Source organism: Nipponia nippon, unplaced genomic scaffold, assembly GCF_047370975.1.
Source record: "Nipponia nippon isolate SJK-2023a ecotype South Korea unplaced genomic scaffold, ASM4737097v1 scaffold_11, whole genome shotgun sequence".
Lineage (NCBI taxonomy): Eukaryota > Metazoa > Chordata > Aves > Pelecaniformes > Threskiornithidae > Nipponia > Nipponia nippon.
In genome coordinates this window covers 30,970,669-30,986,774 of record NW_028262302.1, presented here as the reverse complement: position 1 = coordinate 30,986,774, position 16,106 = coordinate 30,970,669, and the positions used below count along the sequence as shown (strand labels likewise).

At 44.4% G+C, this 16,106-nt stretch overlaps 1 protein-coding gene across 3 annotated transcripts in view; it reads left to right on the top strand.

Annotated features, from left to right (window-relative positions):
* The window catches only part of FANCM (FA complementation group M), an 80,658-nt gene extending 65,657 nt beyond the window's left edge, over positions 1-15,001 (top strand). For 2 of the 3 annotated variants that reach the window (XM_087746924.1, XM_087746927.1), the window contains 10 exons: positions 1-1,990; positions 3,975-4,054; positions 4,172-4,240; positions 4,780-4,917; positions 7,656-7,812; positions 8,795-8,901; positions 10,852-11,418; positions 12,197-12,581; positions 14,166-14,457; positions 14,829-15,001. In XM_087746924.1, the coding sequence (XP_087603050.1) occupies positions 1-1,990; positions 3,975-4,054; positions 4,172-4,240; positions 4,780-4,917; positions 7,656-7,812; positions 8,795-8,901; positions 10,852-11,418; positions 12,197-12,581; positions 14,166-14,457; positions 14,829-14,976 (3,933 nt within the window). In that variant the 3' untranslated portion in view covers positions 14,977-15,001. The remainder of the gene's footprint in view (positions 1,991-3,974; positions 4,055-4,171; positions 4,241-4,779; positions 4,918-7,655; positions 7,813-8,794; positions 8,902-10,851; positions 11,419-12,196; positions 12,582-14,165; positions 14,458-14,828) is intronic. The other variant, XM_087746925.1, reaches the window with a different exon arrangement.
* The last annotated feature ends 1,105 nt before the right edge of the window (positions 15,002-16,106 follow it).

The following is a 16,106-nucleotide window of genomic DNA, read 5'->3' as shown; positions in this document are numbered from 1 at the left end:
GGAGATTGCAGCTATGAACTGGAGATTAAGCCTCACTTACGTATTGAAGACGTTAATGTTCAAAGGAATAAAAGTCATCTTTCCATGACCAACTCCACATTTGATCAGAAAGCACGCTCATCTGGAAAAGACATGGCACACAGATCAAAAGTAAAACCATTTTCACCTGATACAAATGATAATGGGAGTCAATTATTTTCCATGTGTAAAATAACAAAAACAAAGTCTCCCAAAAGAACTTCTGGATTACATTTGGAAGCGCCTGCATTGCCTACAGATATTGATACTTCAGCTTCTTACTCAGCAAGAAGGCTTGCTCTGGTTGAAAATACTGACCAGGGCAGTCAAAAGGATGAGGAACTAGAGGTGACATTTGACTTGAATTCATTTATTGACCTATGTGACAACAGTGAAAGTGCTGTAATTCATGAAAGTGCAGCAATAAAGGAATACAAAACTGTAGATAAAGATTGTAGGTCACTGGGAAGGAACCATGCAGATTCAGGTTATAGTAGCTTCACAGCTGAGAAATCACCTGTGTCCTCTGACTTATTTTATCTTCCTGAATCATACGTGGATTCATTTGCACTTGTGAGACCATCTGAGGCGCCTTCTTGGTTAGAACAAATGTTTTCCCGTGTGAAAAGGCTTTTATCACAATCTCCTCCGTCTTCAAATAACATTTATGATTTTGAAAACATGATGAGAAATGAAGAAACAAGATGTCCTTTTCAAAAAGCTACTTCTGATAGTTATGCAGAGAGACTGTGGGACAAAGTCTTTCCTGTGTCCTCAGAAGTCGATCGTTCACTCCTGCTCTTTGAAAATCCTGAACTGAAAGTCACCAGTGACTTGTGTGCTTCCGTAAGTACCCGTTTTTCAAAAACTCTATCCTCCTCTGAGACGGCTGCTGTTAAAGCCCGAGAGGAACTTGACTGGAATGACAGCTTTGATGGTCTGTTTGACAATGAAGAATTCACTGAAATTCAAAAGAAAACTCCAGCAATAAATCACACTCTGACAAATAAGCCTTCAAATAAGTATTTTGTTCAAGAAGATAAAGATGATCTTGAAATGAACAAGAGAAATGTGACTATTAACGAAGAGAAGAGTATACGTTTATTTGAAGATGACCACGTTTCTGACACAAATAATGGAAGTTTTTCAGCGCGCAGCAAGCGTTCAGTCAAGCCAGGTTCAGGCGAGAGTGGCGTTAGGCCAGCTGCAGAGCGAGGCTCCGAGCGGCCTCCCTCGGAGGTGTGCTGCGTGAGCGCTGGCAAAGCCTGCAGGGAGCAGCCAATAAGCGGTAAAACCGCAGCCGTGGGAATGTCGGGTGAGCTTAGTGTGACTGAGGCGTTTCTGGATACTGATGATCTTTATGACTGTTCTCAAGAGCTGCTTTCTGTTAACTTTGATCTGGGATTTTCCATTGAAGAGTGTGAGAACGAGATCTTTGAAGAAGCTATAAATACTAATAATACCAGAAAAGTAAATGGTGCCTCAGGGAGTCATGCAGATGTTAAATCCACTGAAGATAAAAATAAATTACTGAATAGCTCCAGACTTGAAACGTCGCCAAAATGGGATTGCAAAAGTCTTGAGAGAAGAGGCGTTTCCACACCACTGGCATTCCGGAGCAGGAGCATGAATGATGGAGAAGGGACTGAGGATGCTACCACTGCAGTGCCTTTCTTGGGGTCAGGAGACAGAAGAAGGGGATGGGGATCACCTGAAGCTTTGGCTTCTGCACTTTCTACCCCAACAGGTAGAAAGGTTATGAATATTGAAGCTATCAAAAGAATTCCTATCAATTTCTTCTCTAGTGCCAGGGAGGAAATTCCAGAGGCGCCTCTTAAAGATAAAGTAAATACAAGCCCACGTAGGCAGAACTTTGGGAGTTCAGCCATGGATGCGCTTGATTCCCCTTTAGGAGGAACTGAAAACCTCGAAGACACCAACCTTCATGGTTCACGGGTGTTTCCTGCTGAAGGTAGGGATTTCAGCAGTACAGTTAGTTAATACCTTCACATTTAAAAAAAAATAATGTAGAATCCAGTATCTTTTGGATCCTCCGTTTGGTTTTATGACTTAGGTGGGCAGGATGAAAGGAAAAGGGAATAATGGTTATAATGCTAGAAGTTGGCTCAGTGAGGAGACTTTCCAGGATCTTAACGCTGCATACGAGCTCAGCCATTTGAGGCTGAAATGCACGCATGCATGTTGGAGGAAGCACTCGGAGTTAAACCTCCCATTCTCTCTTCACAAGTGCTAACAGTGCAACCATGTGAGACACAATTGCGTGAGCTATAGCTGCCTTTAAAGCCCTTTCTTAATCCTCTCAGTATCTGATTCGTAATCATCTGGATCTGTTGCACTTCAATCTCTGAATCCATGCCTTCTTATTTTCCTATCATTGTTCCCGAGGAATGGCAACTCTACTGATGGATTTCTTTTAGATGAGTTGCATCACAACTGACTTGTATTTAACATTTTCTGATTATAACTTCAGCACAAAGCTGAATTGTCTTAACAATATCGACTGTAGGCTCTATTCTTTTTTTTATTATTATTTTTTTTATTTCCTCCCTTCTCTCTCCCCTTCTGCCTTTTTCCGTTTTAGGACCAATATACCATAAAAAAACATTTGGCATTCAAGTATTGCCAATATATAACTGACCATCATTTTTCACTCGTAGGTCACGTACAGGTCATAGTCACGCCCTTTGTCCTGTTTGTCTCTGAGTAACCTTGAATTACTTTCAAAATAATTCAGGCTTAATAGTTCTCGGTCTGATTCATCGGGCACATTGGGTTATTCTGGATGGTTTTGGTACCGTCCTTAAACACTGAAACAAAGCATAAACGGTCCCTTTGGTGGTTAAAGCATCTTTTTTTTCCTTCTCTTTGAATTTGTTTGATAGTCATCATATTTTCTAAAGGTGATTGATTGTTGAATGCCACCTTTCTTCCTCAATCATCACCCCTTCAAACTGATACGTTCGTTTGCCGAATTAAAAAATTGTAGTCTATTTAATAAAAAACCAAAACCAAACGCAAACAAAAAAACCCCACCCCAAAAACAAAACCACAAAAGGAAACAAACTGCTGTTTTAGAATTGCAGGGTCAATACTTAACCTGGATCAGATCGTTAAGGGCTTTGTCCAGTCAGGTCTTTACAGCCTCTCCAGACAGTGTGTGTTGTTGAAATGATAGTTATTGGTATTTAAATATGTTATTTTAGAAGTGGAATGTTTGGGAATTTTGTGCTTTTTCTTAAAGAAATTCAAACCTTTGAGTGATTTAGTCAGAACCAACTCTCCGTCCCACCCTTTCCTGCCATACTCCCAAAGAACCAGAGGGGAAAAAAAAGCCAGAGTGCCGTGGCTGCAGTTAATGTCGAGCCTGCTGCGGGGTAGGAGGGATGTCGCGATAGGCAGCATACCTATTGCACCGCGTCCAGGGCCTCTCTGTCAGAACTGGAGCTTTGTCATGCAGAATGTGAAGGAATATCTCGTATTTCATAAAGGCAGTCCTTTGTAAAACAAAAAAGGCTGCGGTTGTTTGAAAAGGAGTTGGAAAGGGGAGTTTGTAGTGAGTTCTGGTTTTGTTTCAGGGCGCGCAAAGGGACATGTATTACAAAATGCTTCCAGAAGTGCAGCTCTTCCTCAGCTTTTAAGGGCTGCTTCTCTTGGTTTAATTTTTCACCTCCCTTTTTCTGTATCTGTACTGCCTGGGGTAATCACTTCCACACAGAGACTCTCCGGGGAAGCAGGATTTATCGTACATCTCAGCCGGAGATTATTTATTTTGATTAACAAGGCTAAAGAGAACAATGTTTGCCACATAGATCAATAAGTAATCTCCTTTGTAGGTACTTTTATAAGAGAGACAGATTTTGATTGCTCAGTTATAGCAATATTGTATTGCGAACAATGCATTTTCTTGTGAATGTTGTTTACTATTTTTTCTGTAGGAACCAGCAGTGAGAGTGAAGAAGAGATCGTTTTCCAGAGAAAAAATAGGAAAAAGAAGAATGTTTTGAAGTCTCCTGATGTGAGTCTTAGAAAAAGGAAAAAAAAAAAAAAAGATACAAGAAAAGCAAAACAACAAGGAAGTCAAACACCAAAACAAAAATCCTCTTTGCAATTATTCTTATTTCTGTTTCCATAGGTTATGAATGATAGTGATTTGGAATCGCCAATTCGAGCCATCCGAAAACGTCGACACCCACTTAATATGGTTAGTAAGTGCTTTGGTGAGACTGAAGCAAAATAATGCAAACTCATTTATGGAGTATATATTTAAACATTTCCTCTTTTTCCAGTCAGTAGGCAAGTGTTCTTATTAAAAATATTTTATGCCGTCTGACCTAAGGCATATTAGGATGTAATTGCTTTCCTTCCTTCAGTTCTTTCCCGAGGTCTCCAAAGATGACTTTGTAGTTGTTGTTTGGCAGTGAATTATTGTCATAGGCAGGAGAGCTGGGCCTCTCCCTTTGTGAAAGGCAGTAAAGGAACCTTTCTTCCACAAAGCCGACAATCAAAACCAAAAATGTTCATGTCACATTTGACCTGATTTTTCTTCCAAATAACATGTTTTTCTGTTCCTTTTGTATTTAATAAGATGATTAGCATCACTGCATTATTCTGCCATAGCAAATCAATCACAAAAAATCAGGTGTTGCTTAAAAAAACCCAGATGTTGAAGGATGACTGTGTAATTAATGTATTGCTTGCTTTAGTCTTATTTATTGAAGTGTTTGTGAAATGTTCCTCTAGTCAGACACGTCCAGCGATGACAGCATGGATTTTCACAAGAACTCACGCAGGACCACAAATAGCAGCTCAGCAGCCTATAACAAAAAACAGCTGAGAAGTCCGAAACGGCAAAAGGTCAAGAGCAGTTTTGCATACAGGGTATGTGACGTTACCTGGCTCTCTTAATATGGTGAAGGTCATATTTGGAGCAGTTTGCATCGAAGTTGCAATGTAGATAACGGCTGTGCTTTATCTTACGTGTGTGTATGGATGTAAGTGCACGTTTGCCATGTTGCAAAACCTAGTTCAGAAGAACGCTTCCGTGAACATAAGCAACACGTGTTACCAAACAAAAACAAAAAAAGAGACAGAAAGAGACTTAGTGAGATTCTGCTTTCTGTTCAATCTGCAAGAATGAACTAAAAATATTTTCTAATTTGTCTATATTTAAATTTAAAAAAACACGTGAAAATGCCAGAAATGTTGAGCACTGGTTTCACATACTTAAGACGAAAATTTACTGTGTAAATTTACTGAGTAACTCATTGTGGAGCTTGTGTGTATTTGGTGGCCTAAAAAATGGAGCTTCTGTCTATTTGATGGCCTTTGTAGGATCTCCTGATACAACTGTATTATAGTAGGCATGCAGTTGGGCAGTTGTTTGATTTTTAAGACATTGTTTAGGAGGGTTGAGGCTCATAGCAATTTCACACAAGTTGGTTGCAAACATTTGAGACGAAATCTTGAAACTCTGGATAATGATCTTAACCCTCACGTCCGTTGCCTGACTTGCGGAGGAATCTGCAGGGCCCTGCATAATAATGTTCTGAAGCAAAATAACGATTTACATTACGAGTAGAAGATACTCAAAGATTAGTCAGACTCGGGAAGCTCAGGTACTTGTCCAGAGCTTATGCTGCTAGGGTATTTGATCATCTGAATTTACCACCTACTCTAATGGTTTAAACTTTGAACATTTTAAGACAGCAATGGTGCCTTGACCCCAAAGCTTAAATATTAACTTAGTATTTTACACTTTAATCTGTCACTGCATCAGGAATGGATGCAGGAGAGGATGCAGGGCCAGACTCATATATTCATAGTAAGTTGAAAAGCTCTTAAATATGCATGGATGTGGTTCCACTAAGCAGAAATTACTGTAATCAGGACTCCAGGGCACATTATGTTGGATATTTTTAATGTTTTAAAGATAATCTTCATTATGGAGACTTCCCTGTAGTATCAGTATTTTATGTTCTGGAATACAAAGAATTAGGTAGATGAAAAATCCATTTTTCAATTGTATTTAAACATTTTTTTATGTGAGACCAAAAGGCTCATGGAAAGAGAGTGTGTTACCCTTATACTTAGGAAATTCTACTCTGCCTTCACATATCATCCTACCTAAACATTCACAGTGATGAACATGTCAGAGTTCCACATCCACAGAAGATCCAAGACATCAAAACCATTCTGATCAGTCCGGCACTGGTTACGGTGTTCTGTCAGGAGTACGGGTAATGGGGTTGTAAGGGCAGCAGAGATCTGCAGTTAGATTGACGGAGATTGTGAGAAGTCCAAGGTGACCAAGATAGCCACAGGCACCGAATTCAAAGATGCAATACATAATTTCAGAACCTGGTAACTTATTGTTTCCCAAGCATGACCAGACTCTTGACTGTTAGTTTCTGGTGTCACAGTGCTTTTTACGCTGCAGGGTTTGTCCTTTCCGTAGTCCGTCACAAGTAAGAAGGATTAAGACTAATTGGCAATAGCATTGAGAGTTCTTTCCTGTAAACAGGTGACCTCCAGTGTGTTTCAGGATAATCAAAACTGTTCTAGAAAAGGAACTACTAATAATGCCTGTCATTCAGCCTTACTAATTGGTGTAAGCAAATGATTAAAGGACTTTGGAAAACTGGAAAATCAGAGATGTCACTTATTGTAGCACAAGATGCCTTAGTCTTCCATGTACTAAATGGAAATTTACAGCTTTGTGCTTTTTATTTGAAGTATTTTGAAGGCAAACAAATAATTCTTTTGGAGTAATTTGGATACTTCATGTTTTTTGAGGTTTTTTTTCACTTTTACTTTAGTACTTCATAGCTGAAATTATAAGAGAAAAAGTTGGCTTAATATAAAGTATCTCTGACAAAACATCTTTCTGAATTCGTGTGATTTGTTTCCATGTACATTCTTGTGAATCTTCTGTTGTCTGTTCTGGATGGAACTTAGTACCGAGGTTTCTATCATGCCTCCTGCATGACTGCCGTTCATGTGTGAAGTGCCTCGTCTTTCTCCATAATGAGTTGCATTGTGGGATGAAGTCATGACACAATTAATCCTAAGGCCTAAACAGGAAAGGGCAAACCAGTGTGAAGTCTGTGTCTGAAGTTTCTGGTGGACTTGGGTTCAGAGTAATCCAGCACTTCAAAATCAAAACAGATTTTTTTAAAGCAAATAAAATGAGTAAAATTAGATTTATAAGCTACAAAATAACCTAATGTTTTTGGGTTGCTTAGCTACAATGTGTTAGTAAACTCTGCCTGTACTATTAACTAGTCTAGGTGCAAACAGTGCTACACACTGGGTTACCTTTGGCCAGTGCTTTGAAATGGACTCCGGCTCCCCCCGTCTGCGCTGGCGGGACAGTCGCGTGTGCGCTGGCAGGACAGTCGCGTGTGCGCTGGCGGGTATTTCACCGAGCTCTGTTCTTCACGTCGCTGTTCCCTGTGATGGATTCTCTTTCCGAGGCCAGATGCCTAATATCTGTGATGATCTAAGCAGCTGATGTTCTGAACTCACGGACTGACTTAATCGGAGGTCTCATATGTTACATTAGTTAATTGGGAGCCACCTTCTCACTAAAATTTTGTTTGGATTTTTTTCATTTTTAGAATGCAGCAAGACAGTTTTTAGATGAAGAAGCTGAGCTGTCCCAGCAAGATGCAGATGATGTTTCATCTGATGAGAAGGACGATGCAGAGAATGAGCTGAACTCTTCACTTGCTCAGTTCCTGAACGATGATGTAGAGGTCACACAAGTGTTAAATGGTGAATGAGGAGAGTTGTTTATGGTTTTGAGATAAGGGGTGCTGCTTACTAAACGGTGTACGATAGGCATGGCCATTCGGTCAGCTAATATGTCAGCATGTGTCAGCTAATAAGCAGTAACCTCCTTAGCTGTGGTAAATCAGCTGCTTTCCATTACCTGTTTGTACCTTTCCTGTTTGTATTTGCATGGGTTTCTTACGTAGCGAGTTCCTCACTGGAGCCTCCCCCGTGCAGTGGCTTTGGGCAGGCTGGAGGCGGGGGCAATCTCGCGAAGAGCCAGCCGCCCCTCATACACCATTATGACTGAACAGAAACACAATTTTCCGTTTCACTTAGAAATTTCTGAATCTTTCAGGTCTTCTGAAACAGAGACCTAAAATATGATATAACAATATGAATGTTAAAATTACAGTGTTGACACTGACGGAGCCGAGAAGGTGATGCTGGCTTTTGGCCAGCTTTGCTTACCCCTGTGCTTAGGAGCCTTGTCTTTCCCTGGGATATTTGCATGATGGAATCATCTTATTAGCATTTAAGATTCCCAGGTGTTGCTGAGGATTTTCTGTCTCCACTGAAATTGTGAGTCTGCGTGGGCTTCAGTAAACCCATTCCTTTCTCATACGGTCTCTGAAAGCAGTTACTGTGTCTGTTTTGGGAGAGACTTGCAACATGGGAAACTGAGTGATTTGGGTTTCCCGTGGTTAACGTTGCCCTTCCCCCTTCTATGGGCGTCCAGAGCTCTGCTGCTGAGCAACCCTTCTGCATGGCAGCTTTCACGACGGCGAGCTGGGTGGACCTAAGCCTTGGCTTTGGGATTTTCAGAGGCGTCTGGAGAATTTCTAATTTTTGTTTTGTGAAATACAGGTTTTTGGGAGACTATAAAGGAATTACTCAATATGGAAAACACGATGTAACAATAATGAATTAAAACTTATATCCTTAATAATACTGTATTCTCTTTTATCTTCTTGTTTTAATTCAGACTGTGAAATGAAAGGAGTTTACCTGAAATCTGTGCGTAGTCCAGCTCTTGGCAATAGATACAAAATGGTTCATCGTGAATTCAACAACATGACAATTTTCTCACAGGTATGAAACGAAATGACTACTGTCCTTGTGAAATTCCGATGGCGTGTGACCGTGTTTAGGTTCTAATCTTACCTTGAAGTGTAGTTTGCAGCCTATTGTTGATAAATAGTAAGTTCTAACAAAGACTTTTGACTTCATTTTGATTTTCAAGTTAAAGTGTGCAGACACGTATGCTTTGATAGAAGCATACACACCCTGTTCTTCAGCTGGAGAGAGGCTGTGAACCACTCTCGAGCGAAAGCACCCCAGTCCCTGGTCTTTTCAGTGACGAGTGGTGATCGTTGTTGGTCAATGTAGGACTGCACGGTGCTTCCAGGGTCGGAAGCTTATCTCCCCCTCTCTGCTGAGAGGATACTGACTGACATCTTCTGAGGAAGAGTCCTCTCACCCTGCACGTGATGTTTCCAGTCTCTTAACCAGTTTGGTGAAACAGGCAACCCCCAAACAGAGGTGTGACAGTTTGAGCGCATTCGTGGTACCCAGCTGTACGTCAGATTGCCCTGCGCGCTTGTTGCCAGACAAACAGCAGTGCCAAGAGATCAAATTTTCTCTAGCAATTACAAGGTTAGCTCCTGAAATGTAAGTTTGGAAACATTTACGAGAACAAAAAGTCGCGTATTTAACAGCGCTGGTTGCTGCTCCTCGGCGCTCTCGGGCAGGGTGCCTCTTGCTGTCCAGTGCCCCAGTGCTACTGGGGACTGCCCCGTTACGTGGTCCCCAGATGCTGGCTGTGCCCCTGCCGCCTGGGGTGGCTGCTGAGCACGCATGCCTCTCCAAAGCAGCTCCTCAGCCAAGCTCTTGCCCTGTTGCGTATGGTATCGTTATGCACTAATTCTGTGTGCTCATAAAGTGCAGTGAAACATTGCTGGATTATCGTGATGGGGCTTTCGAGATGTGGACTTCCCATCCCGCCTGCTCCCAGCTTAGTTCGGTTTCTGTCGCACCTGGCTGTGTTCCCCCTCCACGTGAACGCTGCACGCTGCTCAGCCGAGGTGTTTCCTGCGTGATCTCTGTTCTGGGTTCTGTGTTACTCTGATCTCTTCAAACAGCACGTGACATAAATCACTTGTACAGTACTTTTTAGCTAAAGAGAATTGGAAAAACGGATGCTCAGGATGGTTCCTTATCTCCCCTCCCATTTTTTTTTTCTGTATCCTGTATTCCTGGCTTTTTATCACCTTCAGCACAAGAAAATGGAGATCTGTATTTGATGAAAAGGATAAATAACTTTTTTTTTTTTCCTTAACACAAAAATTCAGGTTGTGCTCACTGGTTGTTTGCAAGCAGGTAAGAAGAATGCATGGGACTCGATTTCCAAGCAGCCTCGGCTTACAATGTCAGTTTTGTCATTTCAGCTGAGGCAGAGTTTTGCTGAAAACGCAAAGCTTGACCTTCCATTTCATTTTACACATTGAAAGGCATCATAAAGTGCTTCTGCCAGCAAGCCTTGTGCGTATGCTGGGGAGCTCGTTACGCAGGCGGTACAAAGTGTGGAATCTGCCTTTCTTCATGCAAAAGCCCAGCGTGTCCCGAGCGCGCAAGCGTGGCGGTTCAGAGCGCTTCCCCCTGCGCAGGGACAGGCAAAGGAGGTGCTCCTGTCTGTAATCCCAGCCTGTTTGGTAGCGATACTAGCGAGCGACTCTCGCTTCTATTGCGATACTGCAGTTAATGTTCCCATTAAAAGCTTTCTGGTGAGGAATCATGGGCCTGACTGCAGTCGGAGTGTACGCTCGTTCCAGACCCAGCTGCGAGCGTGTAGGGCCCCGCAGGGAGGAGGCTCAGGAGCTGCAGAGCGTACTCGGCAGCGGAGGTTTCGGGAGGCGCGAGGAGCCCCCAGGCCCCGCAGTACTTGTGCGTAGGATGGACTGGATGAGCAAAATGCATTTATGGAGAGGGGCAAAATCATTACAGTGTTTCGAAACTTACTGCGTTTCCTTTTTTTGCCCCCAGATTCCTGAGCAAGACCAGACTTACGCAGAAGACAGTTTCTGTGTTGGAGAGGAGGAAGAGGAAACTTGCCAAAAAAGTGAATCTAGTGAGGAGGAAGTGTGCGTTAATTTTGATCTCCTAAATAATGAGAGTTTTACTAGTGGAAGAAAACAATACCTCACTCGCCGCAGAAAAAAGTTAAACCAGGCCGGGATGGGAGAGAACTGCTCTGTGCCAATGCAAAAGAAGAAACCGTCCCGAATTATTGTTCTCAGTGATTCCAGCGGGGAAGAAGCAAGTGTCAGCAATGAGAAGCCCATGAAAACAGACTGTTTCTGGGCAGAACAGGAAGACGCTAAGTTACCCAAGTCATTGCCTTCAGCCCCTTCTGTGCAGCCCAAGAAAATTCCTGGAGAAACCAGTGTTTATCAGTCTGTGGAGAGTAAAAGTGCGATGCTTCTCGGCTTGAAAGCTTCAGTATCGGAAATGCTGGATTTTCACCCAGACCATCGAGTCGGGAGCACACGCTTTCCACCAGCTGTTGCTAGTTCCCATTCCGGGAAGGAGGCTCTCCAGGCTCCCACTGAGGTCGGTGTTAATTCAAAAGCAGGACCTTCCTCTCACTTCACGCTTTGCTAAAGGATCCCACGCGGTGGGAACCTGTCCTGTCGCGCTGTTGTTTGAGGGCTGTCAGCAATACAGCAGCAAGAGCGAGCGTGCTTCTGGCGATGAAGGCGCAGGTCCCTTCCGCGTGTACGGCTTTGCATCGTCTCCCTTTGCTTTGGCATAGGAAGCCTTCGTACTCGCAGGGTGACTTGGAGAGTGTCTTAGTAGTCAATAAATAAAAATCGGGGATTAGATACTATCTGGAGTCTGACAATCATGGAGGAATATGGATCTATTTTGAATAGCAGAGAGCGTCCACTAATTCCTTGGGTTTTGTAGTTATAAAATACTTGTTCCCGGTCCTAAATTAAGACTCTTCATGGCCTGAGCGTGGATTCCTGATCTCTTACGCTTCTCTGCCTGACTTGCATCGTTTACAGTATTCAGTTCTTGTTGAAGTCATTAGTGAAGGCTGCATGCTTTTGTCATTCAAGCTCCTAAATAATGAGATCAATTAATTTGGGAGATTGTTTATAGGGGATTAAAGTGTTAATCTGAAAGTGTCAATGTTTTGCAATATCGAAAAATACCTTTTTTTTTTTAAGATTTTATTAATTGGATTTAAAAAAAAAAACATGGAACAAAGCGTGTCTGTTAAGCATCAGTATTTGAAAACCATGGGTTTTTTTATTGGCGTGTTGTTCTGTGGCCTTCTGCTTCTGTGGCCTCTTGGAAACACTGTGATTTTCAACATTTACAGGTGGAAAGTTCTTTGAAGAACCCCTGTCGGAGCACTTCAGTTCCACCGTGTCCTGCTTCCACAAACCCCTCTTCAGCTACAGCTCTGTCTTCACGTGACCCTCTGGAGACAAAACCTTCGCTCTGTATTCTGGTGGACAGTCGTGAGATCTCCTCCGGAGCAGAGGTGATTTCTTCCTTGAAGGCCGTTCACGGAGTCAAGGTGCAGGTTTGCTCGCTGAGCAGCAGCGATTACGTCGTGAGCAACCGCATGGCAGTGGAAAGGAAGTTCCTGTCGGAATTACTGAACTCTGTGAACAGGAATAAAGTCACCCAGCGGATCCAGCGCCTGCAGAGCATGTTTGAGAGAATATGCGTGATTGTGGAAAAGGACAGGATTAAAACAGGTCAGTGTTCCCAGGCGGGGCAGCACGGGGACGCGCTGGTCTCTGCTGAAGGCTTGCGCTGGCCACGCTGGCTTTGCGTGTGACACGGGACGGAAAGCAGATTGCAAACCTGTACTTTAGTCTCTCTAGGGGTATTACATTAATAAGGTCACCAGCTGAACAGCTGCATTTGTTTTGCTTTTTGAGGGCCATCTAATATAGGCAGAGATACACAACTGGATCCAGAGGGATACATTGCTTACTGATTACTGAGGCAGGGAAAAGCAAGTTAACTCCAACATTATTAACTGACCATATTAATATACGTGCAAAAAAACCCCAACTTCAAGGCAGATTTCAACAAAGGAGGTGAGAACAGTAGAATAAAGGAACAAGCACAATCTTACCTATGCTCAGCACTAAAATAATAGCAGACTCAAGAAAAATATTTTTTGTAGCAGTAACCTAACGAGTGGCATCGTCAAACCGCATAGGGAGATTCCGACGGCTCGGACCCCGTGGGGATGGTAGCCAGCCTGAGCGCACCATCCCATGCATTGCCCACCTCCAAACTGTAGAGACCAAACCACATAATGGCTGCTGCTTGAGCAAGCAAAAGAACATCAGCTGAAGGACATCACTTCTTAGGAAAAGAGAAAAAAGAGCACTCCTACCAAGAGTTACGCTGGGAAGGCTGTGCTTGAGCTATTGCCTCCTGCCACAAAGCAGAGCATAGAGGCGTCTCAGAGACGCCTCCTGACTTGATTAAACATTTGTGGAAAATTCAAGACTCTTTCTTTAATTTATAGAGTTTGGCCAAGCCATTTGTTGTAATCCTAAGATCCAAATGATGCAATCAAACGATTTCACTAACGCTGTCTATTCCCAGTGCCATCTAGAAAATAACCAAGAGGTCTTGCTCGCACCTGCTTCACAGAAGATGGAACTAGAGCTCGCAGCTCCGATTAAATTACAGATGTTCTGGGACATAAAACTCCACTATTGAAATCAAATTGTTGTGAATGCAGCTTTGTTTTTGTGACATAAATCTAATTTATTGATGGTTCAGATATGGAAACAGTGATAGAATTGGTCACTGAAGATGTCGCCTCTCAGCAGGGGCTGTAGATAAGTGGATTGCGGTTGAGCTGCCTTTTTACCCCGCTGCTGAAGGTGTCATTCGTTTTCCTTGGTTTTGTCCAGTTTCTGTCGTTACGCTGTTTCCGGAGCGCTGCTGCTTGCTTGTTTGGCAGTGTTCAAGTGCGTTCTTACTTTTTGTAGCTTTACCAACCTCTTCTGATTCGGTCTGTCCTGTCGTTCATCACTTCTCCTGTGCTCCTCCCAATCCTCTCTCCTAATGACATTTAATTTCCAATTTCAGCATTAATTCCTAAACTCTACCTCTCAAATAACTGAGTAAATCCTGCTCCCGTGACCCCTCCTGCCTCCTTTCCTTGAGATGTGTTCCCTCATCTTGTTTTTGGTTGTGAGCTCTCAGAGCAGGGGATCTTTGAGCCGTTTTGCTTTGCGAGTGATTCGTATTGGCTTTTTCACAGTAACTTAGCACTTCAATTTCACCGAGTTCTCTGTATTTTAACTCTGCAGGAGAAACGTCACGATTTTTCCAGAGGACGCAGTACTACGACGGCGTGCTCTCAGCCTTGGTCCAGGCTGGGGTCCGAATCCTTTTTAGCACTTGCCAAGAGGAAACTGCCGGTTTGCTGAAAGACCTGGCTTTGGTGGAGCAGAGGAAAAACGCCGCCATTCGTGTGCCAACGGAGGTGGAGGGTCACAAACGGGACGTGCTCAGCTTCTACTTGAGTATTCCTCACCTCAGCTACCCGGCCGCTCTCAATATGTGCCATTGCTTTGGCTCGGTGAAGAAGATGGCCAACAGGTAACAGCAACAATGTGCGGCAGGTGCTTCCCTTGCACTCCCGTCTCATCTGGGACCTCCTGCTGGGGGAGCTGCTCAGGGAGATCCTTTCTGCGCCTTTCTCATACTGCCGGAGCTCCCCAGGAGCTCTCCTGTCTCCAGTCCATCCTGTTCGCTATGTTCAGTCTCTCCGAGCTGAGCAGGCCGGGGCTCTGCCTCCACCCCTCCTCCTGCCCCCCTCCTGCTGTTCTGTCCCCTCTGCAGCTCCCTTAGGCTTGCTTGGTCTGGGGTGCTCACAGCCCTCAGGAACCCGGCGAGAGGCGCTGCGCCCCTTGCTCTCCTCGCACCGGGCACCTCTTCCCCGCTGGCAGTGTTCCCTTTCTCTCTCGCAGCTCCCCGCTGGACATCGCCACCGGCGCCCAGGTCAGCCGGCAGAAGGCGGAGGAGATCTACCGCTACCTCCACCACGGTTTCGATGTGCAGATGCTGCCCGAGAGCCTCTGCGCTAAGGGGAGGAGGAGCGCAGCTGCCGAGAGCTGAGGGGAGCGATGATGCTTGGGTTTCTGGACCCCCAGGCTGTTTTCTTTGAACTGCACTTTATTGAGTTTTGATTCACTGTAAAATATGTAAATAAATCCTTGCAGAAACATCAGGGGCTTTTGGCATGCTCCAGCCACTCCGTTTGTCACCTAACGCCAGGCCCCGGCCCCTGCCTGCCTCCCGCGGGGTGACACGCTTGCCTGCTGCACTGCGGGCCCTGGCAGCTGGCTGTCGCACGGGGTGGGTGTGTAGAGCGAGGCAAGCGGTGCTGCGGGCCGGGCTGGGTGCGATCATTCCAAAACTCCTTTAAAAATGAGAATAATTGCTGAAGTGCTTTGGGCAAGGGAAAGCTTTCTGGCTGAGGCAGAAAGTGGTGAGAAAGGAGGAAAAGGTTTACTAGGTCTGCAGCGGAGATGGACGGGCGCAGGGCAGGGAGTTCCCTTGTCCGCAGGTGGCCTGGCAGCCGCCATCTCCTTGTCTCCCTTCCCTCCCACCTGGATGGCGGGGAGGCCCCGGGCACGGCCTGGGAGCAGCAGTGGCTTGTTGCTGCCACGCTGTGGCTACCTGGCACAGGAACCCGTTCTATTCCTTCCTCTCCCTTCCATCGAGGCCCAAGGAAAGGAACAGAGAAAATGACCGTCGCATCTGACAGAGCGGCGCGAGGCTGGTGCCAGCCCTTCGCACCTATTTGGAAACCAAAGAGAGGCCCAGAGGCCAAGGCAAACGAGACCGATGGACAGCTTGCGACTGCTGCTGCCCCAGCGCGTCCGACCCGTTCGTGAGTAAGCTCCTCCTTTTTTATTACATTAAGGAAATGTAAAAATTCAAACTCTCAGTAGAAGATTTTAAAAAGCAATTCCAATTAGTTACAGGCCATACCATTATACATTTATTGTACAGCCATGCTTCAAAAAGATATTTTATCTTAAAATGATAAATTGTAATTGGTCTCCCAAGACATTCCCCCCCCGCCCCCGGAGAAACAGGGCAATGGAAAGGAGGAGCCTGGGCAGGAAAGTGCCACTTTGGCCGCATGGAAAATGGCAAAGGCAGCAGGAGGAGAACGGTGCTAAAACACATAAAAACCCTGCAGGTCAAGGTTTCCAAACCGAACTCTTAACACGACAGGA